At 52.8% G+C, this 21,509-nt stretch overlaps 1 protein-coding gene across 8 annotated transcripts in view; it reads right to left on the bottom strand.

Annotated features, from left to right (window-relative positions):
- JADE2 (jade family PHD finger 2) overlaps positions 1 to 21,509 on the bottom strand; it is a 47,793-nt gene that overhangs the window by 14,735 nt on the left and 11,549 nt on the right. For 7 of the 8 annotated variants that reach the window (XM_061189609.1, XM_061189610.1, XM_061189606.1 and 4 more), the window contains 6 exons: positions 20,128 to 20,216; positions 9,220 to 9,377; positions 4,856 to 5,016; positions 3,971 to 4,182; positions 2,541 to 2,708; positions 918 to 1,034 (listed from right to left, as the gene is read on the bottom strand). In XM_061189609.1, coding sequence (XP_061045592.1) covers positions 918 to 1,034; positions 2,541 to 2,708; positions 3,971 to 4,182; positions 4,856 to 5,016; positions 9,220 to 9,377; positions 20,128 to 20,216 — 905 coding nt within the window. The remainder of the gene's footprint in view (positions 1 to 917; positions 1,035 to 2,540; positions 2,709 to 3,970; positions 4,183 to 4,855; positions 5,017 to 9,219; positions 9,378 to 20,127; positions 20,217 to 21,509) is intronic. The other variant, XM_061189613.1, reaches the window with a different exon arrangement.

Below are 21,509 nucleotides of genomic sequence, written 5' to 3'. Positions count from 1 at the left end.
CCTCCTCTACTCCTGCAATGTTATCTAAGATGGGGAGTTGTGCCCCTCCTTTGTCCTCTGGGAAGAGGGGCTGGAGTTGGGTCCCTTCCTTCTTCTCCTGTCCAGGCAGTTAGGGCCAACTCAGGGCCTGGGTTACCTGGGATGATGGCTGTGGGCAGCTGACAACTGTTTCAGCAATAACTCATCAAAATATTAGTGGCCGTTTACACTGCACTCACAAACTCTGAAAGTCTTATAAATGGGTAGAGGTACATCTAGTGTTTACAATGACAACTGTTCCTGAAGAGACAAGGGAGAGAAAGGATGACCCTCCCACTTCCCAACCTATAGGCCAGGAGCATCAATATCACATGGGAGCTTGCTAGAAATATGCAAATTCTCAGCCCCACCTACAGATCTACAGAATCAGGACCTCTGGGGGGTAGGCCAAACAATCTGTGTTTTAACAAGTCCTCTGGGTAATACTGATGCGCCCTACAATTTGGGAACCGTTACTGTCAACAAACACAGCCCTGCCCTGTGTAGGGAGAGCCTGTTAGCTTAGTTGGAGGAAAAGTTTGATTCTTACCCCTCTCACATGTCAAGTTTGACATCAGAAGAGAGGTCAACATATTTAGTAAGCCCACAGACCCTTGCTCTTGGGGAAAGCCCCCTCAGTACTGTAACGGGGTGGTCAGCCTGGCTCCCCAGGCCTGTGCCCTGTGCCTAGTGGAACTAGGGATGGAGGAGTGCCCAGCAGGTGGGGTGCTGACTCTGGTCCCTGTCCGAGGCGCATCAGTGCTTCTGTCTGTAGCACCATGGGGCAGGTGGAGGGTGCTGGCAGCGGCCTGTTTTACAGGGTGTCCCAGACACACCCCTCTGTGTAGCTGGCTCCTACATGGGCTCCCGGGCAGCAGCGGGGTGAAGGGGCTGTGTACCTGGATGCAGGTGCCCGTGCACTCCTTGCAGAGGCTGCAGGACAGAGCCCAGCGGCTGGCTGGGATATGCGAGATCTTGGTGATGGGCTCCATCTTCTCGGGGCACCCGATGCTGACCTGGGGCAGGACACAGGGAGCTGCATCAGGCCTCTCATCCCCAGCCTGCCTCCAGGGATCACCTAAATGGGGGACCTGTCTGCTGAAACCAGGCGGTGAGCAGACACGGCAGTGGGAGAGTCCCAAGTCCTTCCTGACTTCCCAAGTTGACCATGGAGTGAGGGTTAGTGTGTGCTCTATAGCAGCTAGGCTTAAACTGTGACTGGGAGAGTGCGCTTCTGTGTGTGTAACTGACTGAGTGTATGTGTGCCTGTGACTATGTGAGTCTCAAGACAGAGATGCTTCCATGTGCAGATGAATACATGCAAGGTCTCCCTCTCTTCTGTACCTCAGGCCTTTGTTAATAGCATCTTCAGAGTTCTTATTAGAACTTGAATTTATTTTACTTATTTTTCTGGGTGGCGACTATAGGTCCCCAAGGTAGGATCTCTTCCTGGGGACCTCCAGGGCTTTCCTGGCCAAGGGGGATGTGCCTTTGTTTAGCCCCTCCTATGGAGAAAGGGCTATAGTCATGCCCGTCTCCTGGGCACAGCCCACTCCTCAGCCCCAGAGGCAGGGTACATTTGCCTTCCTACTGCCCATGCCTGAGGAGGGAAAGAGGGCCCCTGTCCAGAGATCCTGAACCAAAGAGCCCCCGTGGTAGGTCCTTGTTGATCCTCTGTGTCCCTGCTGTGCCCAGACCAGGTATACTCAGAGGTAGTCCCAGACTTCAAGATGCTGATGTGGCAGCAAGTGACTATTGCTGACATAACCACTATGATCACAGAAACCTGTGATGTGGGTCCCAGCAAGGACTTTCAGACTGCGAGCCCAGGAAGGGGAGGGGCCACCTGCTGACAGGGCCACCTGGCTTGCTTCCGGGCACAGGCAGCATTGGAGTGGGGCCTCATTCTGGGTCAGGGCACACAGCAGGGAGAGGGCTGAAACGCCAGTGAATGTCAGCGTTTCACATTTCAAATAAGACAGGAGCCCAGGGCCTCTGCTAACTCACTGTGGGCCCAGCCCATCGTCCATGGTTCCCGCCCCCCAGCCTAGACTCAGACCTGGGCCCACCCCCCCAATTCCAGCCACAGCCCTACTCTCCAATTTTAATCAGGCTCCCCACCTGATTTCCTTTTAGGTCATTTGGCTTATTTTCGTTTTAAAAAAAGCACTTGACTTTGGTTGGGACCACCACCTAGATTTGGGTAGACCCACAACCTGCTTTCCCCTAGAGTCGGCTGCCTGACTTCTGTCCAGCTCTCACACCTACCACCTGGATCCCCCAGTGGCTCATAATCCCATTTTCCCATGGAAACAGCCACCCAAGTTCTGCCTAGGTCCATGGGTGAAGTTCCCTGTGGGCTGCTGCCTGAGCTCTTCCCAGGCTCGACACCTGAGAGCCGCCATTTAACGTGGCCCATCACCTTCTTTTCCTAGTGCTCTGCCGTCGGGGTTCTGAGTTCTGTTCAGACCCACTTCCCCACGGCTCTGCCCCAGGGCCGCCCCAGCCCCACATCTGCCCACCTCAGGAATCCACAGAGCGCAGCTGACGTGCACCCACTTGGTCCCACTTCTAGTGGGCTTCAAGGCTCCTCCTCGCTTGGGGCAGAGCAGGCACTTTGGCTGGACACCCAGGGCACACGTCCGGCACAACCAGCTGCCCGTGGGCACCTTGAGGATCCCGTAGCATGCCTGGGGAGAGAGCAGGGTGGTCACAGGTCAGAGGCATTGGCCAATCTGCGTCTGGTCAGCATTCGGCTACAAATAGTCCTAGCCCCAGCCCAAGCTAGGAGCTATAGAGTGACACTGCTACTCATGTCTGCCAAAGAGATCTCCTAAGGGACTATAATGCAAGGGCTCCAGGGATTCTCTTTGCGTGGGTTGTGCGCTGAAATGTCACCATCTCACAGTCCTCTGTGAAAGGGCTCAGCTCTGCCCTCTGCTGGGAGGACAGTCACTTCAGCAGAGGTTCCTAATCAGTGATGGATTTCAGGGGCATCCATGAACTCCCTTAAATTGAATACAAATTTGGGTATGTATGCTGCCTGAGGACAAGGCCCAGAGCTTTCATCTTTTTTCACAGGGATCTGTGATTGGGCACCCTTCTGGTAATGCCTAGGGCTTATGGACCTAAGAGCTGCTGGGTATAAGGGACGTAGATGAATGAGGAGGGTGGTGCACTGCCTACCAACCTGCCAGCCAGGTGAAGCCCTTTTAAGCTCCCCGGGTGCTATTCCAGCAGAAGTGGGTAAGGGAGGGCCTCAAAGTCAGGGCCAGAGTGGGTCCACTGGGTTTCAGTCAGGTCTTCTACATCTTCTACAAACAAGGCCCAGAGATGCCCCAGACCTAGAGCCTTGGGGCCCAAGATCAAGAGGGGAGCCTAGTCAGGCGGCACCTGGTTTATAATACCAATAATGTTAACAAACACGAACAACTCTTACTATACCGTTCTAACCAAATGACTCATAGCAAGGAACTTAATCCTCGCAACAACTTACTTTTATTTACACTTGAGGAAACAGAGGCTCAGAGAGATTAAGAAACTTACCCAAAATCAAATAGCTTGCAAAGGGCAGAGCCATGGTTTGAAACCAGGTGGCCTGGCTCCAGGCTCTGCTCTCAGTCACTACACTGTGCTGCCTCGTTGTAAGTTCAGGATGGTGAGGAGCAGAGGAGGAGGGGGTAGGGTGTTCAGTGGGGAGAATCTGAGGGAGGCCGGCAGGAAAGGACAGAAAGACCATCCAATGGGCATTACTCAAATCTGGCTGAGGGGGCTGAGCCGAGGGGCCCTGGGTATCCCTGGCACCAGGGCACTCACGCCATTCCCTTCCACTCCCTCGCCCTCCTTCTTAGGGGCCCGTGCCCACAGTGCTGCTGCACCCCTACAGCCAGGGTGACCGGGTCAGGCAGGGGCCTGCCCGCACAGCATGGTGATGGCAATGGGGGCTGCCTACCTGGTGCACACAGACGTTGCATTTGTCGCAGAAGACCATCTCGTTGCCATCTTCACCCTCGGGAGAGCGGCACACGTCACAGACGACATCCTCATCATACTCGATGCCCAGCCCCTCCTGCGTCTCGATGGCCCGCGCCATGTTCTGGTGGCACAGAGTCTCCAGCTCCTCCAGCACGCGCTCGAGCGTCAGTTCATCCAGCTCTGGCCTCTCTGTGAGGACAGCAGGGCAGGGTGTCAGGAGCCTGGCCTCTCAGGGCAGTTGTACAGGAGGGTTTCCACCCATTCACTGGTTGCACTATCTCAGGACCCCAGCTCCATGGTCCAAAAACTGACTGGGCTGGACCACGCAACCTCAAAGGCCCCCGGGGCCTGGTGTGGTGTTGTGACTTCAGACCCTGCTTGTGACCACACACATGCTTGTGTACACACAGATACCATGGAAGTGTCTCTGGGATGCAGCCGGCTCCGTGGGGAACCCACTGCTTGAGCTATGTGTATGGGGGGACCTGGGAAGGTGGCTGAATATGGCAGAGCTGGCCCTTCTTGGGACGTGGTGGGCTCCAGCCAGAAGGCCCATACCAACTGACCCTGGCCCCATCTGTAATCCTAGACTCCCAGCGCTCACTCAATCTTCATGCAACAGTCACACTTACTACAATATTCCCCCAAACCATATAAATGACATGCTATTATTGCCTCCATCTGAGAGCTACAGAAATTGAAGCACACTAGTCAGTAATGCAGCGGGGACTTTCCCCCCAGACCTGTGTAGTGCCAAAGACCAGTGATGGCCACTGCCCTTCAGAGGGTGAGGATGCTGGGGTCCAGAAGAAAACCCTCCTTGGCCTGCCCCCACCCCATTCTCAGCTGGCGGGTCACCTACCCATCTCCTTGAGCTCCGAGTTGATGAGTTCCAGCCAGTAGGCGTCAATCTCGTCCAGGTCATAGCGGCTGCCCCCTGGCCAATCAGGCTGGGAGCCCTCACCAAGTTCGGAGCCGCTAGGGGACACCTGGGTAGGGGGGCCTTCCAATGGTGGAAGAATCCTAGGAAATCAAGAGAAGGTGTGAGGGGAGGGTGCCCTCAGCCTGCTACTCTTGCTGGGTCTGGGGGCCTTTAGTAAGTTGGCCAGCATGGCTGAGGAGCTAGTGGGCAAGTGAGGTGTGAGACTTCGATGCCGAGCAGGGCCCACCTCTTTCCATTCCCTCCTCCCACCTGCCCACCCTGCAGAGGCTGTAGGAGGCATTCCAAATGCTGTCCTGGGCAATGCCCAGTGCCAGCCACTTTGGGACCAGGGGGATAGAGCCAGCTGGTCTCCAGGTCCTTCAGCATACCCCTCAAAGCTGGGGAGAGGCCAGGGATTGTTCCCAGGCCCTCACAAGCTCTGGCCCCTCCTCCACCAATAGCCTCGGGGGCACTGAGGCCAGGGCTCCTCTGGGGTGAAGAGGATGCACCTGCTACAGTCTCAGGGTCACACTCCAGGTCAGCCCACCCTCAGGCCATGGCTCTGCCTCTGAGGCAGCTTGGAAGCGCCCTGACTGCAGGGTGAGGTCTCCAAGCCCAGCTCCACCACTTAATGGGTGACTCTGGGTAAGCCACTTAACTTCTCTGTGCCCCAGAAAATGGGCTAATGATAACAGCACCTACCTTCTACAGTTGGCATGAGGATTAAATGGATGAATACATGTAGAGCTCTTAGAACTGTGCCTGGCATGTAGTAAGCACTATATGTGTGTGAGTATGTATTTTAAGATATACATTTTGCTTCTTCTGAAATGGTATATGAGGGTGTTTTGCCTTGGGAGAGCACAGCTTCCTCTCTTGGATCAGCTGTGCGCTGCCCCTCAGTTCCTGATGCCAGTTCAGAATGCCAGCTCTTCCCACCCCCTACCAGTTGCCATGGTTATTGCTGCGGAGCCTGGCCTCCATCTGGCCAGCCCTGCCAGGGCTGAGAGGCCCCTTACTTGCCCGAGAGGCCTCCTGGGGTCGAAGGCAGGGCTGCCAGGGGCTGTGACTCAGCGCCGACTGGGGAGGAGAAGGCAGGGCTCTGGATGCACAGACGTGGCTCAGCTGTGGGGAGGGCTCCTGGGCGCCAGGAAATGCCCCGGTGTCAGCAAGGGGGGCAGGAAGGATAAAGGAGACAGGGAGGCAGAATGGCCTCCAGGCAGGAGGGAGGCCCAGAGGAGATTGAGGGAGACAAGGAGAAAGGGAAAGGGCCTGGCACCACCTTTTCCCACACAAGATGCCCAGATAAAGGAAGGTCTTAGGCAAAGATAATGATGTGATGCCCCCTGACCCCCAGATCATTCCAAATAGAAGGAATATTAGTACTCTTGGTCCTACAAAATTTTGCCTTTCCTCATGAGGCTTTTATTTAAATTAACATATTCTTTGAAAAACACCGCAATTTTGCCATGACCCTGCCTTGTTTGTGCCCCCAGCATATGCTTAGCTGGGGTTTTGGATAACTCTTGCCCGAATGTCCAGCACCTACTGGCATAACTACCCACACTTGTGTGCTCAGTCAGCTGCCACCTGGCCAGACCTCTTGGGGCCAAGATCACATTCCTTTCTCTGGGAAGCTGAGGTTAAAGGGCTCACAACAAAAAAGGCATTTCCTGTACTTCCTGGGGCTCTCATCTTCATCTGTTTGGCCTCTTCTGGCTCTGACTATGGAGGAAACACTCCTATCAAGGGTGGACAGACCTTACCCTAGGCCAAGGCCTCAGTCTCAGCTGCAGCCAGTAAGACTGAGGTCAGCTGGGAGGAGGTGGATGGCTGGGCTGGGATCTGGAGAAGGGGAGGGCTCTCTACTCCAGGAGACCAGACAGACACCAGAGGTTGGTTTTGCCCTGAGCTGAGTCTTTTGGCCACACCGAGGGAGCAGTGTAGGCCCTCCCTCGAGTCACGATCTGAGAGTGAGAGGTTCTCATTATCCAGAGAAGTTTCAGACCATGAGGTGGGCAGACCTGCTCAAGGGCCAGGGAGGACTGGGCTAGGAGAGAGGGATGGACGGAGCCAGGGTAGCAGCAGGGGAGGGCAGAGTCAGCAAGCCAGGGTGATCAGGGCATAAGACTCTCTTTGGGCCACACAGGGGCAACCCAGGGCTTGTTCCCGTGGCCTGTGTTTTCCCGGCCCAGCCCACAAGGCCCTGGCGGCGGTCAGGCAGGGAATTCCCCAGAATTTCCCAACTTCCTCAAATACAGAATGGGGACAGCAATATGCCCTTTAGAGGGCCAACATGATAATTAAATGAGAAGATGAGAGTAACAGGCTCGGCACAGCAAGTTCTCAGGAACAGGGTTCCTATAACAATTCTGAGCACGGTGGCTGCCGTGCTGGCTTCCAGATGAGGGCTGTGCAGTGGAAGGCACCCCAGAAGATGTAGGGACCAGGCTGGAGGGAGACAGGGAAAGATGGGGCATAGAGGCATCTCCACGAGAGCATCCCTCCCCCTCCAGTCTATCCTCTCCAAAGAGCATGGATAGTCCAGGAGTGCCTGGCTCCTGTCAGCCTAGAGCAGCCATGTGTATGTGGGGAATGTACCTAGTAGAGCCAGAGCTGTCTGAACACATGCTCTCGTCTTGATGTCAACAGATAAAACACCAACTGAAGCCAAGCTACTGGTGTGGAGGCATCTGCAAGTAATTACCCAGGCCGGCGGATGTTTCTGGAACCACCTGACATTGACATCAAGGACAGAGGACAGACTGCTGGGCTGAGCCTAATCAGGGCTCACTCCTCTCTGCCCAGCTGGTGGCCCACCCCTCTGCCTCATTATCCTGGGCCCTTGGCATGCGAATTCTCATTTAATCCTCACCACCACAGTATCAGGCATGTACTGTTTTTAGACCCATTTTACAGAGAAGGAAACAGGTTCAAAGAGGTCAGTAACAGTTCTTCAGTCTGCAGAGGTGAGGGTGCGAAACTGGCTAGGAGGCTGACCCACGTTTTTGGTCCTGGGCAGAGGATGTGTAGAATAAATTCTTTCTCTAAATCCCGCATACATTCCCGTCCAGAGAGGCCTGGAGCTTCCCTGATTCTCAGAGGGCTGAAGACAAGAGCTGGTAGGCATTCAGCCCTTGGGAGCCCAGGAGGCTGAGCACTGCTCAACACCCAATCCTCACCGAGCACCGAGTGAGGCTTAGAGTCAGCTTCGCCTCTGTAATCCCATGCCCAGCACAGGCCTGGCATCAGGCAGGCACTGGGTGTCTGTGAGCCAGTCATAGGTGTGGCTGCCAGGAAGCAACAGTGCCAATGTCAAGGGAGGTGACAGCTGAGATCTTAGCCCCAGGCCTGGTCAAAATGGGCCTAAGTGAGAGCCACAGGGCTGCAAGGCCGGGAGTGAACTGCCAATAACACAAGCTGCCCAGCCCAGGCAAGCTGGTGGGCAGAGGAGGCCAGGACAGTAGGCCCCTGTATCCCAAGACATGACTTGGAGGGTTTCCCGGGGTGCAGAAAGAAGCACTTGGCTGAACTCTGTCACTGGATGCAAGGCTTACGGCCACAAGGCCACCTCCTGACAAGCGCACCAGGAGTCTCTCTGACCTACAAGAGCAGAAGGCGCCAAAGCCCAAAGAGGACTCATCCCTGACCCAACCCCGACCCAACTCCGACCTAGCCCTGGCAGGAGGGCCTCCTCAGAGTCTGGTCATAGCGACTGCTTCGTGAACATCTGATGTGTGTGCCAGGCACTGGACTCCGTCCTGCTGAGAACTCCTTAAAAAGGTTTAAGAAGTCAAGAGCATGGCTTATCCCTATCTTAAGGACTAGTTAAAAGCCTGGAGATTTCCCTGAGAAGATCCTCTGGTGGGACCCAGTTTGGATCGACATCAAGCTAATCCATGGCCAGTTTTCACTGAGTGCTCGTGTGTGCCAGGTCCTGTGTCCAGGACCTTCCATGCATCGTTTCTCTACATCATCTCGACCACTGCATGGGGCAGGTGCTATTGTTATCACTCCCATTTTACGCACAAGGAAACTGACACCCAGGGAGGTTACATTTCTGGCCCAAGGTCACACTGAATACGACTGGCAATTTGAACCCAGGCTGTCTGGCTCCAGAGCTGAGCCCAAGCTCAAACCCTTGGCCTCAGAGGTAAACTGCAGTATTTCTGGAACACTGCAATGTTTTTTTAGGGCAAAAGAATATAAGAATAGAGACACACTAGAAAGGAATCCCTTGACTGGTCCTAGCCTCCCCTTCATCCCCTGCCTATGGCCCCCCTGGCCTGGGCTTCCCGGCTCACCTCACCACGGGCTCTGGAATGGCCTCTGCCCCGGCGGGCACCTGCACACCTTTCTCCCATTCCTGTCGCCATGGGTCTGCCAGGATATAGTAGTCATCCGGGCTGAGCTGGTATGAGTCTGGAATCTTCATGGCTGTGATCAAATCTGTCCGGAAAACCTGTGGGGAGCAAAGGTGGAGAGAGAATGGCTTCAGATTGCCTCAGTGTGATCTGCTTCACAGACCAGGGCAGGAAAAGGCAAATGCAGAAAGCCCACTCACTCAAAAATAAGAAGACGGAACAAAAGCAATAAGTACAAGAATGCATCTTCTCTGAACCCAGCACAGTGCTTTGCACACAGAAGATCTTCAATAAATGTGTTGGACTGAATTTATGTGCTCTGACCTGCTCAAGGACAGAATCTGGTGATGGACGGTAGTGGACCTCAGAGAGAAGAGGAAAGACTTGCCGAGAAAAGCAAAAACAGTGAGGAAAAATCAGATGGCAGAAAGGCTTCTGTGAATGCAATACTGCCGTGAAGTGACTGTTCAGAAATTTCTGCTGAAGATTCAAAGTTATGTTTGCTGTTGCTACCACAGTCACAAGCGTCAAAGAGTCCAGGCAACTACGTGCCAGGGCCTCATGCAGATAGCTGAGGGAGAGCCCAGGGTTTGGGCCAGCCCAGAGAACAGCCTCTCATGGGTCAGGGTCTCCATGGTCTCTCAAGAACAAGGATACCGTGATGGCCTCTATGGAAAAAAAACCTAAAGAAGAGTGGATATATGTATATGTATAACTGGTTCACTTTGCTGTGCACCTGAAACTGACATAACATTGTAAATCAGCTCTACTCCAATAAAAATTAAAAAAAAAAAAAAAAAAAAAAAGAACAAGGATACCGTGAGCCCTGCTCGGTGGGAGCTCTGAAGTACCATTCTCTGTGATGGGGTAGGAGGATCGTGTTGAATTCCTTCTCAATCGCGCCCATCCAAATTCCCTCAGGGCTAGGCCGTGAGTGGACGCACCCTCGTGCTTTGGTTTTCTTTTGAGCACCTGCTCACTCGGGGGGAAACAGCTCTTCCCACATTCTGTCTGTTGCCCCAACCCCAGAGCAACCTCCAAGGCAAGTCTCAGTGGCACTGGCAGTGCCTCACCTGCCCTGGCTGCTCGGCCTCACTGGGTCCTCCACAAAGGGCTGCTGTAGGACCTGGTGGCAGCACTGGACACTATGTGACTTGCTTTGGTACCAACTTTCCCAGTGATCATCACATGAGAATCACAAGTTAAAGGAGAGTTCACATTGTGGAGAGAAGAGAAACCACTTCAAGGAGTCCTCCAGGCCTCAGACCCAGCTCCAAGCCCACTCCCCTCCCCGAAAGAATCAGCATCCACTGGCCTTCCAGAGGCTCGTGACAAGCCATTCAGTGGTAATCTCTGCCTGCAGGAGGCCCCACCCGCTGGCTGTGTGTCTCACTTGAATCTAGGGCTGTAACCACAAGGAAACAACTGAAATGGGGGCACCAAAGGGGCTCAAGGCAGCATCTTGCAGAAAACTAATTAATGTCTGCATCTAGCTAGAGAGGGCCCTGGCTTGCAAAAGGTCAAGTTTCTTGAAGACTCTATTTGCCAATATAATTTAATTGTTAAGACTAACACCCTAACATTTAATTAGGGTGCCAGTGTGAAAAAATTAAAATGAGATTACGATTAAATGCTAATTAAACAGAAGATGAAATGTGCAAAGATTTCACAGCCCTGATAATTTGCATATCTTATTAGCAAGTAGCAAGACGGCTGATAGAAGAACACAAACTCAGGTACTGGGTGCTTCTGTGGTATCCTTCGGCACCTCCCTTTGCTGGCTGGGGCTGGGTTATTTCCCTCTGGGGCCCAGTATAGGACCTGGTGGGGGTAAACTGAACCCACAGTGGATTGGTGACTGTCTCAAAGTTCTCCCAACCCTGGCAAGCCACGTGGTACGACATCTAACGCCCTGTTGCTCTGATGCCAAAAGGAACCGCCCAACAGTGAAAGCCTGTCATCTTGCACCGGAAATCAACCGTTCAAGAGCCAAGTGTCACTGTGTGCCCCTCCAAAAAGGCACAGGTGAGTTTGAAACCTCTTGCTGTTCCCCGATCCTGGGCTGTAGTTTAAATGTCACCTCTGAGGGATCACCCTGATCACCCTGACTCAGGGCCGCCAACCACCCGACAGAGCCACTTTCCAGCCCATCATTCTGCCTCACGTCTCAGTACTTATACTCCTGAAAATTAACTGGTGTATGCATGTTGCTTGCTTCTTGTCATCTCTCCTGCCACACCTGTCCTATTCTCTGCAACATTCTCAATGCCTGGCAGGGTGACTGGCACATAGTAGGTGCTCAATAAATAGTGACTGAGTGGATGATTAAATGAATGAATGAATAAAAGGGCCCTTCAGGGCCCCCAGCTGGCTCTTTGGCAATGCTTTTTGAACCCCCATGAACAGGTGATACACATCATGGATATATCCAGAGCTGAAATAACCCAAGCACGTGGACTGAATGGAGCAAGAGGCAGCCCTAGTCTGTAAGGCACAGACAGAGTGCCAAGCCACACCAGCGGGGGGAGAGGTGGCCCTGACCTAGGAACAGGCTTGGCATTGAGAACTCAGAGCTGGAAGGGATCCCGTGCTCAATTCAGTCAGGGAGATTCAGGAGAGAGAGAGAGAGAGAGAGAGAAAAAAAAAAGAGTCCAGTCCCAAGAGAGTTGCAAGTTTCATCTGCAGTCACTCAGGCAGCAGGGGGCAGACTGGACACCAGTGGCCCCTTTGGGCAGAGGACTGACGGAAGCACAGGAAGGGCAGCACTATCTTAATGGTACCAGTCAACACTTAACGAGCACTGTGTGCCCAGCGCCAGTCTAATGGCTGTTCTTGAATTATTAGTCCCTATACCAACTCTGTGAGGTGGGTGCTACCATCATCCATATTTTACAGTTGAGAAACCCGGGACTCAGGTTAGTTTAATAACCTACACAAGGTCCTTCATGTTGGAAGTGGCAAAGGAACCCAGATAGACAACACCGGAGCCATTCAGCACCCCTGCACAACCCCAGCCCCTCTTGGCCACCTGCTCATTGCCAATGCCCTTGAGTTAACCCTAAGCCAAATCAAGTGGTTTCCCCAAGGGCTGGAATATGCAAATCAGACAGTGACCTTCACAAGTTCCAAGTTCCCCAGTGGCTTTCTACTGTCTTCCCACTGCCCTCAGGCTGAGCTGCAGAGTCTACCAGGCCCCATGGCCACAAGGATGCACGGGTAGTCTCCCTCCCAAGTACTTTTCACCCTTGGCACATGAGAGGACCCTGCTGGGACACTCTTCTCCCTGCCAAAGTGGGGGCAGCCTGTTTCACGCTTAGGGTATTAGTCCAGCCCACATCTGCTCTGGGAAGGCTTCCCTGATGCCAGGCTGAGTTCTGGGCTCCTCTGAACTTCCATAGCCCCTGTACTGGAATCTCCTCGTCTCTTGCTGCAGCAGTGCACGCAGGGCCTGACACATGCTAGGTGCTAACTAAGGCTGAATGACTCAAGAGCCTCCCATGGATCTGCTACCACCTTTCTGGGTAGCTGCCCAAGGCTACAGCTCGGTACTCTGTACCTTCCAAAGGAACCCCTGTACATTCATATAAAACCTGTCCACAAATACGGCAACCCAAACATCTTTCTGTTTTGAACTGCCAAAGGTTAGGCTTAAAAAAAGGCTCGATTATTCTCCTAAAATGCCTCTGAATTATTTATGAAAACTAAATAAGGAATAAAACGGACACTGATGAACTGGAGGCCTTGCCATGGCAAGGAAGTTGGAAGCTGGAAAACAAGCAATTTTCTAAGAATGTGAATGTTTACTATTTTTCTCTTTTGGCAGAAATTGACAAATTGTCTTTAAAGGTCTGCTGCCTAGCAACCAAGTTCTGCTGAGCTGCTTGGGAGATGTTAATTGTAGCTTCTTCAAACAGTATGAAGAATGTTTAAAGGTCTAAAACTCTAATCTAGTAACCAATGTGAGTGCCAGAGGTGCCAACGCAGCTCTGAAGGGAGCTGAAGACCCTGCTCTGCCCAGACGTGGGGAAACTGCATGTGGCTTGCCCTCTAGTTCCTTTTCCCAAGACTGAAGACCACAAGCATTGAAAAGTCTATTGAGCTTTCTGTATCTATTTCCCCAGAAGAACCAAAAACAGGCTATGCCAGAAAGCATGTCATATCTGGAGTCTGACATGATGTCCAAAAGCAAATAAAGACAATGACAACAGGCAACTTTCACTCTGCTATGCTAGGAGTTTCTGTATATGATCACAAGATTTATGAATGTTATTTGAACATTTCATCCTGGGACCTTAGTTTCTGTTTCCTTTTCTCAAGGGTGAAGTATTATATCATAGTGTATTTCAGACCAAGAAGCACAAGGGGAAGTTCAGTCACTTGAGGAAAAGCTCCAACACCTATCATAATTACAGAATATGATTATTTGTGTAATTATTTGTTTAATGTCCATCTCCTCTAATAACCAAGCTGAGAGAGGCAGAGACTGCATGTGTCGTGCTTATCATTGTGCCTGTTTGTGGCACAGTGCCTGGCACATAGCAGGTACTCAAGAAATGCTTGTGGAACAAGTGAGTGAGTAAATGAATGAACCCCAGGATTGGTCTGAAGTATGACTAAACTCTGAAACTTCCTGTCCTGTCCTCTTAGCAGGGAGAGTGGAGACAGAGGGCTGGCCCAAAGGATTCTTCCAGGTGGAACTCAGGAACTGGTCTTGGTCACTGTCTCAAAGCCAATGAAAATAGCTTTGGCCAGGACTGCCTCTCCTTGACTCTGTCCACATCAAAAGTCCCAATGCAAAGCTAGGAGTGCCCCCTCTCTCTAATCTCCCAAAGGATGTTTGACAGTTTGTCCTGAAAGAGCCAAGTAAAATTACTACCGGTACCTCATTTGAAATCACAGTTTTTTTCTGAGCACCTCATCTCATTAGAAAGAACAGCTAATAGTGAAAAGTGATTGCCCTGTTATAGTATGCCAGGTGCTGTGCTAAACGCTATATATATACAATTTCACCTAATTCATATTACTCCCACTTTACAGATGTGGAGGCCAAGACTCAGAGAGGTTAAACCACTTGTCTAAGGTCTGCACTGTCCTTTAACCAATGTAATGCTGCCTGCAAACCAGTCAGCTATTTCTTCTTTTAAAAAATCTCTTTCTTGGGCTGGAAACTGATAAAGACTATCTCAGCCAAGAGCGTACTTAGATACTTAAAATTAGGCCTAAAACACCAGAGAAGGGCTCTGGAAATAGCCTCCCAGTCCCATTCAAGCTACCACTAGGCTAATTTGGTCAGACATTTACACACACACACACACACACACACACACACACACTCAACATCTCTTTCTCTTTCACAAGGATAACAGCACTTCCTGCTCTTAAAGAGAATTTATTACACACATTTCTTTTGCAAGACAAGTCCCAGAGGCCGGGAGGCCTTTCCAGTTGGCGGGAGCAGCAATGTTTCCAACTATACGAGAAGTGGATTCTGCCCCCCACCCCAGAGGAAGGCAGTGGGAGGCTCAGAGAGCAGGCGCTTAGCCCAGCGGAAGAGCTCCCCTCACTGCCTGCCTGCTTCCCAGGGTAGCAGAGGAACTGCTGGCTAGAAACACTGCTCAAAACCACAGGGGCAAGCAAAAAACTTTTTTTTTTTTGGAGCCTCCTGTTTTACCTCTCAAGTTTGGGAGCATTTTGCTACAACATACGCCATCGTTGTTTTAACATAAAATATGTTATTTCAAACATTTGGGTAACACTTCTGGCTCCTCCAAGAATGCACCTTATTTATCCTGTGGCTTTGCACCCCAGCACAATCTGGTCACCCTCGCCTTCACCCAGGGAGGAAGGGGTCCATTTTCAAAAGCAATGGGTCAAGCAGATATACTGCATTCTCACTCTCCACTCGCTGCCTTTCCTAGGGAAGGCCATCCTTATAGAGGAACTTTCACAGACCCTGGGTCAGGAAGACACTCCACTGGTGGCAGAGGCTGTTCACAGGGTCACCTCTTTCTCCTGGGCCCTGTCCCAGAGGGGAAAGGCTGAGCACTGGTGAAGGGCCCCTGTGGACCAGCAGAGAAGCCCCATTCTCTCATCTAGGGGTATATACAGTTGGTCACCAGGGCCTAAAAAGGAGGCCAGCTCCTGCCCACCCTGTTCTGGGACCATCCAGGCTTCCATCCCAGGGAGGCAAGCTTCACTTCCACTCACGTCTGGGATCTCCCCCACCCCCAGGCTCCACAGGCCTCAGGACAGGATAGTCACATCTACAGAACAGTAACTGCAGGGCAGGGCTCTATAGATGATGACCCTGAGGCTCAGAGAGAAACTATTACTTGCCCAAGGTCACAGAGCTCCTTAGTGGCAAAGCGGCTGCACCTCTCATAACGGACACTTTCCTGTATAGCACCTGCATCCTGCTAACAGTCAGAGGACAAGCTCCCCAGGGATAGGGCCTGCATTTTCTGTGCCCCTAGCACTAGGCTGGGCCTAGTAGGTGCTCTCAAGTGTCTGCTGAGTTTAATCACTATCACTAGTTCTAGGGTCCTAAAGACCTATGTCCCTGCCCCCTGGCTGACTTCTGAGGACTCTGACTTCCTGAAAACACAGCTTTCAGCTTTCTACCTCAAGACAGCCTGCCTAGGGGAAACCCTCACTTCTCGGCCTGCCCCTCCATCTGCCTCTCTGCCCCAGGCCTGAGGAAGATACAGCTTCAAACAGCAGCCTCCAAACCACAGGACAGTCTCCGGGTCTCTTCTCAAACTGCCCTTCCCACCTATGCCAGGCAGAGGGCTTGGCAGAAACCTGTCAGTCCCCTGGCTGCTTTGGGAGAAGGGGTGAGCTGCGGGATGCCCCCACCCACACTCCCAGCCTTTGTTTAGGTCACGGACCCAGGCTGGAAGGCCTTCCCTTCCTCCCTCAACTTCCAGGGAGGACCAAGCCAGAAACTCCTGTCTTAGCACATCAGGAGAAAAGGTCTATGGCAGTAGTTCTTTTTTTTTTTTTTTTTTAATATCTTTATTGGAGTATAATTGCTTTACAATGGTATGTTAGTTTCTGTTTATATCAAAGTGAATCAGCTATATGTACACATATATCCCCATATCCTCTCCCTCTTGAGCCTCCCTCCCACCCTCCCTATCCCACCCCTCTAGGTGGTCACAAAGCACCGAGCTGATCTCCCTGTGCTATGCGGCTGCTTCCCACTAGCCATCCATTTTACATTTGGTAGTGTATATATGTCACTGCTACTCTCTCACTTCGTCCCAGCTTCCCCTCCCCCCGCTGTGTCCTCAAGTCCGTTCTCTACGTCTGCGTCTTTATTCCTACCCTATGGCAGTAGTTCTTAAGCCTGGCTTCCAGCAGGAGGGCTTTTAAAAAGTACAGGTACCTGGGGCCCTACTTCAGAACATTTAAGTCAGAATTCTTGGGAATGATAAGGGATGGGGGTCTGATATTGGTATTTAAAAAAATAATCTCTGGTCTGTGATCTCTATCAGGCTCTCACAGATATGACCCACTAAGTTATGTTCATGCTATTTGGTGAGACAGGCCAGGCCAGAAACCCAAGGCCTCAGCACGGTTTATGTACTAATATCACCTCCCCAACCAGGCTAATCCCTTCCTCTCCTTCAGGACTAGTCTGGCCGACTTAAGCCCCAAGGGACAGATCTCAGCTTTGTTGGGATCCCGCTGGCAGGCAGAGCAGAGGAAGGCAGCAGCCGGTGTTCTTGGGGTCAGCCCCACCTTTCCCCTCCACTGCCAAACGGGATCCTGGGGCCAACTTCAGACTTACTGTACTTCCACCAAAAATCCTAACCCAGCCTCCCAGGAATCCCAGGGCCTGTTCTTTCAGCCCCCAGTACTGAGGCCTGCAGTCCCCTTTCACTCAGGATGAGGGAGGCCACCCACTGGTTAAGGGCCAGAAGGGAAGCTGGGCCTCAAGGCCTCGGCCCTGTCCAGGGTCCTGACTCCCGGTCAGAGCACTTTGTTCCAGCCTGGGGCACCTCCCTCTGGTGTATAGGGTGCTCCTTGATCTGCACCCTCAGAGTGCACAGGTCATTCCAGGGGCAGCCCTGCCAGTGTCGCCTAAACCCAGCCCCAGCTCTTTCCATAGCTGGTGGCTTCTCTACGTGCCAGTGCTGCTGCTACGCTAAACACTCCTAATCCTCAAATCTCCACCCATCACCGTCCACCTTCACAGATGAGGAGACGAAGTAAACCACAGGTCCCGTGGCTCTGCGGCCGCCAGGAAGGGACTCCTGCGCCACACACATCAACTTGTAAGCACTGAGGCTGGGAACTTGGGCCAGACTGGGAGCAGACCGTGTGAGCAGCCTGAAAACCAGCTCCCCCCTCCGGCTTCTTACTCTGGGGACTGAGCAGAAGGGACTCCAGATGCCCTTTCACCAGGTGTCCACAGCCCTCGGCCCCCAGCCCCCACAGATTATAAAGGCCTTTCTCTCCAGCCCATGCACAGAAAGAGAAGGGACAGCCCAGTGAAGAGATTTACTGCAAACGTTATCTGCCGCCAAATCCTCGCTTTCATCTCTGCCTTCTCATGAGCCAAATAATTTGGAAGCTTTCATTGATGGTTTCCTCTCTGCCCCACGATAACTTGGAATTTATGCCGGCTATGGCTCAGCCTCCTCACTTAGGGGAAGAGGGAAACCTCGCAGGCTGCTCTCCAGCCTGCTGTGGGAGGAAAAGCCTGTCCTTGGCGACAGTTCAAGGCGGGGAAGACTTCCTCAGTTCTCCTGGAGCCTAAGACTTGAGGGCGGGTGTCTCCAGTCAGGCCTCAGAGCCCCCTGCAGAGGCTCCTGGGTTTGAACCCAGGGCCGTGCCTGGCCAGTCCCCAGCAGGGCTGGGGATCAACACCCTTGCAATGGTTTGACTCTATTTTTAGGTGGGGAAAGGTTCAAAGGCCCTGTGCTGGAAAACCCAAGAGGCAGGGGAATTTTCAGCCCCATGCAAATCACCCTTTCCCCTCAGCCTTTGCTTGACACCTGTTTCCCCCCAGCCCCCTGCCTATCCTGGGTGTAGATGGCAGCACTGCCCCAGGCATCTCCGCCCTGAGAGGAGGCCCTTCCTCCCACTGGGGCATGAAGGGAGAGTCGGGGGAAGGGATTAAGCCAGCCCCAGGGCCTCCCCAGAACTTCCCCTCCTTTCTCCAATCTGAATAGCCCCTGAAAGCAGGGGGCAGGTGGGATTCTGAGAGGCAGGTTCCTCAGCCCCAAAACAGGCAGAACAATTCCTGCCTTCCAGGACCAGAAAGGCACAAAAGATGGCTATTGTTTTACTAATCCAACCCTAGTAGTAATTGGGAGCCCCTGCAGCTCTCAAGATGGGGGTGGGGGTAGAGGAGTGGAGGGGTGGTCCCAGGACCCAGCACACTCTGCATCCTACTTCCCAGTGCACATGAGCACATGCCTTCCACCCACTGAGCAGGGCTAGACCAGGAGGTGCCAAGAGCCTCAAGAACAGCATCCTCCCATGCCCACCTCACCCCCTGCTTTCATGCCAGTCCTGACTGCATTCCTGGAGATACCTCCTTCCATCTCCACCGCTCCCCTATAGGGCCGAGGGAGGACACTAGGTTGGGGGATGGGAATGGGAGGTTTCAAGTCTCAAAGGTGTCTCCACCCCCAACCCCACAAAAGGAGAGTCCCAGGGTAGGCCAGCTCCCGGAGGAGGCGGGGAGTCCTTTTTCAAATGCAAGGTTCTTCGGAAGACCCCCCCCGGGGACTGGCTAATGATAGCAGCTCCAGGATGGCCCCTGCAGTGAGGGAGGGGAGAGGAGGCTGCCAGGCTCAGAACAAAGATATCCTCCCTCAACCCGGGCCAAGTGCTCTGCCCCAGAACTCTAAGCTTTCCCACCCTTGGCGCGGTTGGCCCCAAGAGCCTCACATCTTGGCTGTATAACCTTAGGATCCTCAATTTCCTCATTATAACAGGAGGGTTAAAAAAGTAGTGTCTAGCCCAGTGCCTGGCTACTCTGTGGGCTGCAGAACAATCTCTCTTAAGGGTCAGATTCGAAAGCAACCCCCTTCTTGGGTACTCAAGGCTCTGGCAGCCTCATTTGTGCCAAGGGTCTCTTTTGTGCCCAGTGCAATGCATTAAAGACCTAAGAGGGAGCGATGAGGCTCTAGGATGCAATTTTTCAGGGGCTGCAGAGGCAGGATCGCATGTCCATTTGTCTACCCACCCCCAAAGCTCTTCTCCACAGCTCCAGAGGCCATAAGTACCTCTACCTGTCCCAAGAAACAGAGTCAAAGTAAGGAAGGCTTAAAGGGCAGATGCATGTGAAATGGGCATAATAAGGAGTGGATGACCTACTGGATGACTTTGAGGATTCCACCCTTCATCCCTACATCAGCAAATCCTGTCACTCTTGGCTCAACCTCCAGAATGTCCCAGGTCCTACTGTTTCTTATCCTACTGCCATCACTCAGCTCTAAGCCACCATCATTTCTCTCCTGGACAACTGCCAAAGAATCCTCCCCGCTCCCACCCTTGCCCCTCATATTCCCTTCTCCTCACAGCAGCCAGTGGGACCTTTCATTAGAACTGCAGACTATATTATTACCCTGCTTATGATCCTTGAAAGGCTTCTCCTCTCACTCAGATCAATAGGAACATCTTTACAACAACCTACAAGGTTATGAGAACTGGCTCCCCCACCCCTTCCTCCCATCCACTCTACTCAGCCATACTGGTCTTGTTCTGCAATGACTGCACCCTCTGCCAGGAATCCTCTCCCCCCCCCCCATATACCTGCACTTCCCCCATACATCCCGCCCTCTGCTTTCCACCTCTGTTTCATCTTTCTCCAGGATACTTGTCACTACCCACCTCTGAGGGTTTCTTTTCGTTCTGCCGGGGCCAGCCTGATTTGGTGCTGCTGGGCAGTTTGGAGCATCTTGATGCAGATGTAGCGTGACCTGCAGAGAGAGCACAGCCCATGAGGGGCCCCTGGGAGGCCAGGAACACCACCCACCCATGTCCAAGGAAAGGAAGCCTGTCAGGAAAGCTCTGTCTTGAATGTTCAGGAGGTGGAGACCTCTGTAAGCACCTGGTGGACTGACCCTGCTCTGGGCCTTTCCAACGATGAATGGGGACATGATGCCTCCTCTACTCACCAACCAGAAGAGGCCTGGGAGGTGAAAGGCAGTTGGACAAGACTCAGTATTAGCTTCCTGTGTGTGATCCATGACAAGTCCCTTGCCCTCTCTGGTCCTCTGCTTCCTCCTTGGTGAAGGAGGGCTATAATAAGCCTTCTGTGGCCACTCTCCACCGCCACTGCTGATTAGACACTCTGGGATGATGCCCAGTGGGTACGCAGAGGCGAGACAAGGTAGTGGGAAGACTGCTGCTCTAAAGTAGACCCACAGACTAACCTTGAGCCCTGGCTCAGCCACTTACTAGCTCCTCACCCTGGACGAATGACTTAGTCTCTCTGAGTCTCAGCTTGCTTTTCTATAAAATGGGGGCAGAGAATAACTATCTTCAAAGAGTTGTTGTGAGAATTAAATATCATGCCTGTAAAGTCTTAGCACGGTCCCTGGCGCACAGAGCTGCCTTGATAAAGACTACCTATTATCACTAGGGTCTAGAGGCCCTTGCTGGACTACACTCAGGTTGGCCCCCACTCCTACGGGTCAAAGGAGCAGCAGCTATGGATGGGTAGTGGTGGGGGCTGGTGAAAAGGGAGGATGCCTCAGCCTGGCCCAACTCCAATGCAGAAACAGGGCTCAGCTGCCCAGATGCTCTCCCTTGCGGGCGCCTGGCCCTCAAGAGTTCCTTTGCCTGAAATAAAGTTAGAAGCAGAGGATGCAGTTCTTCCTGGCTCTACTGAAACAGGCCACAGGCAGTGTGACTGCAGCCACAAAGGGCCGGACGCTGTGATCTACTGCTGCAGGGAGGAACAGCCGGCCAGGTCAGACACCAGAGCCAAGCTGAGCAAACAGACCCCAAAGGACAATGAGTGAAACCTGGAGGGAGAGAAGGGGCTGGGACCTGATTTCTCATTCTAGTGCATGTGTCCTCAGGCTCCGGGGGATCAGAGAACTCAGGGAGCTCTAAGGGGCCTTGGAGATCTCCCCAATCCCAGTTGCTCACCACATACGTGAACAAACTAAGGTCTACAGCTGCAGGGCTCCAGGCCCAGCCTCCCTGGCAGTGCAGGCTCTTCCTCAGCCTGGGCTTTCACCAGAGGGCACCGCTAAGTGGGATCT

This window comes from Eubalaena glacialis, chromosome 4 (genome assembly GCF_028564815.1).
Source record: "Eubalaena glacialis isolate mEubGla1 chromosome 4, mEubGla1.1.hap2.+ XY, whole genome shotgun sequence".
NCBI lineage: Eukaryota > Metazoa > Chordata > Mammalia > Artiodactyla > Balaenidae > Eubalaena > Eubalaena glacialis.
This window is presented reverse-complemented; position numbering and strand designations above follow the sequence as displayed.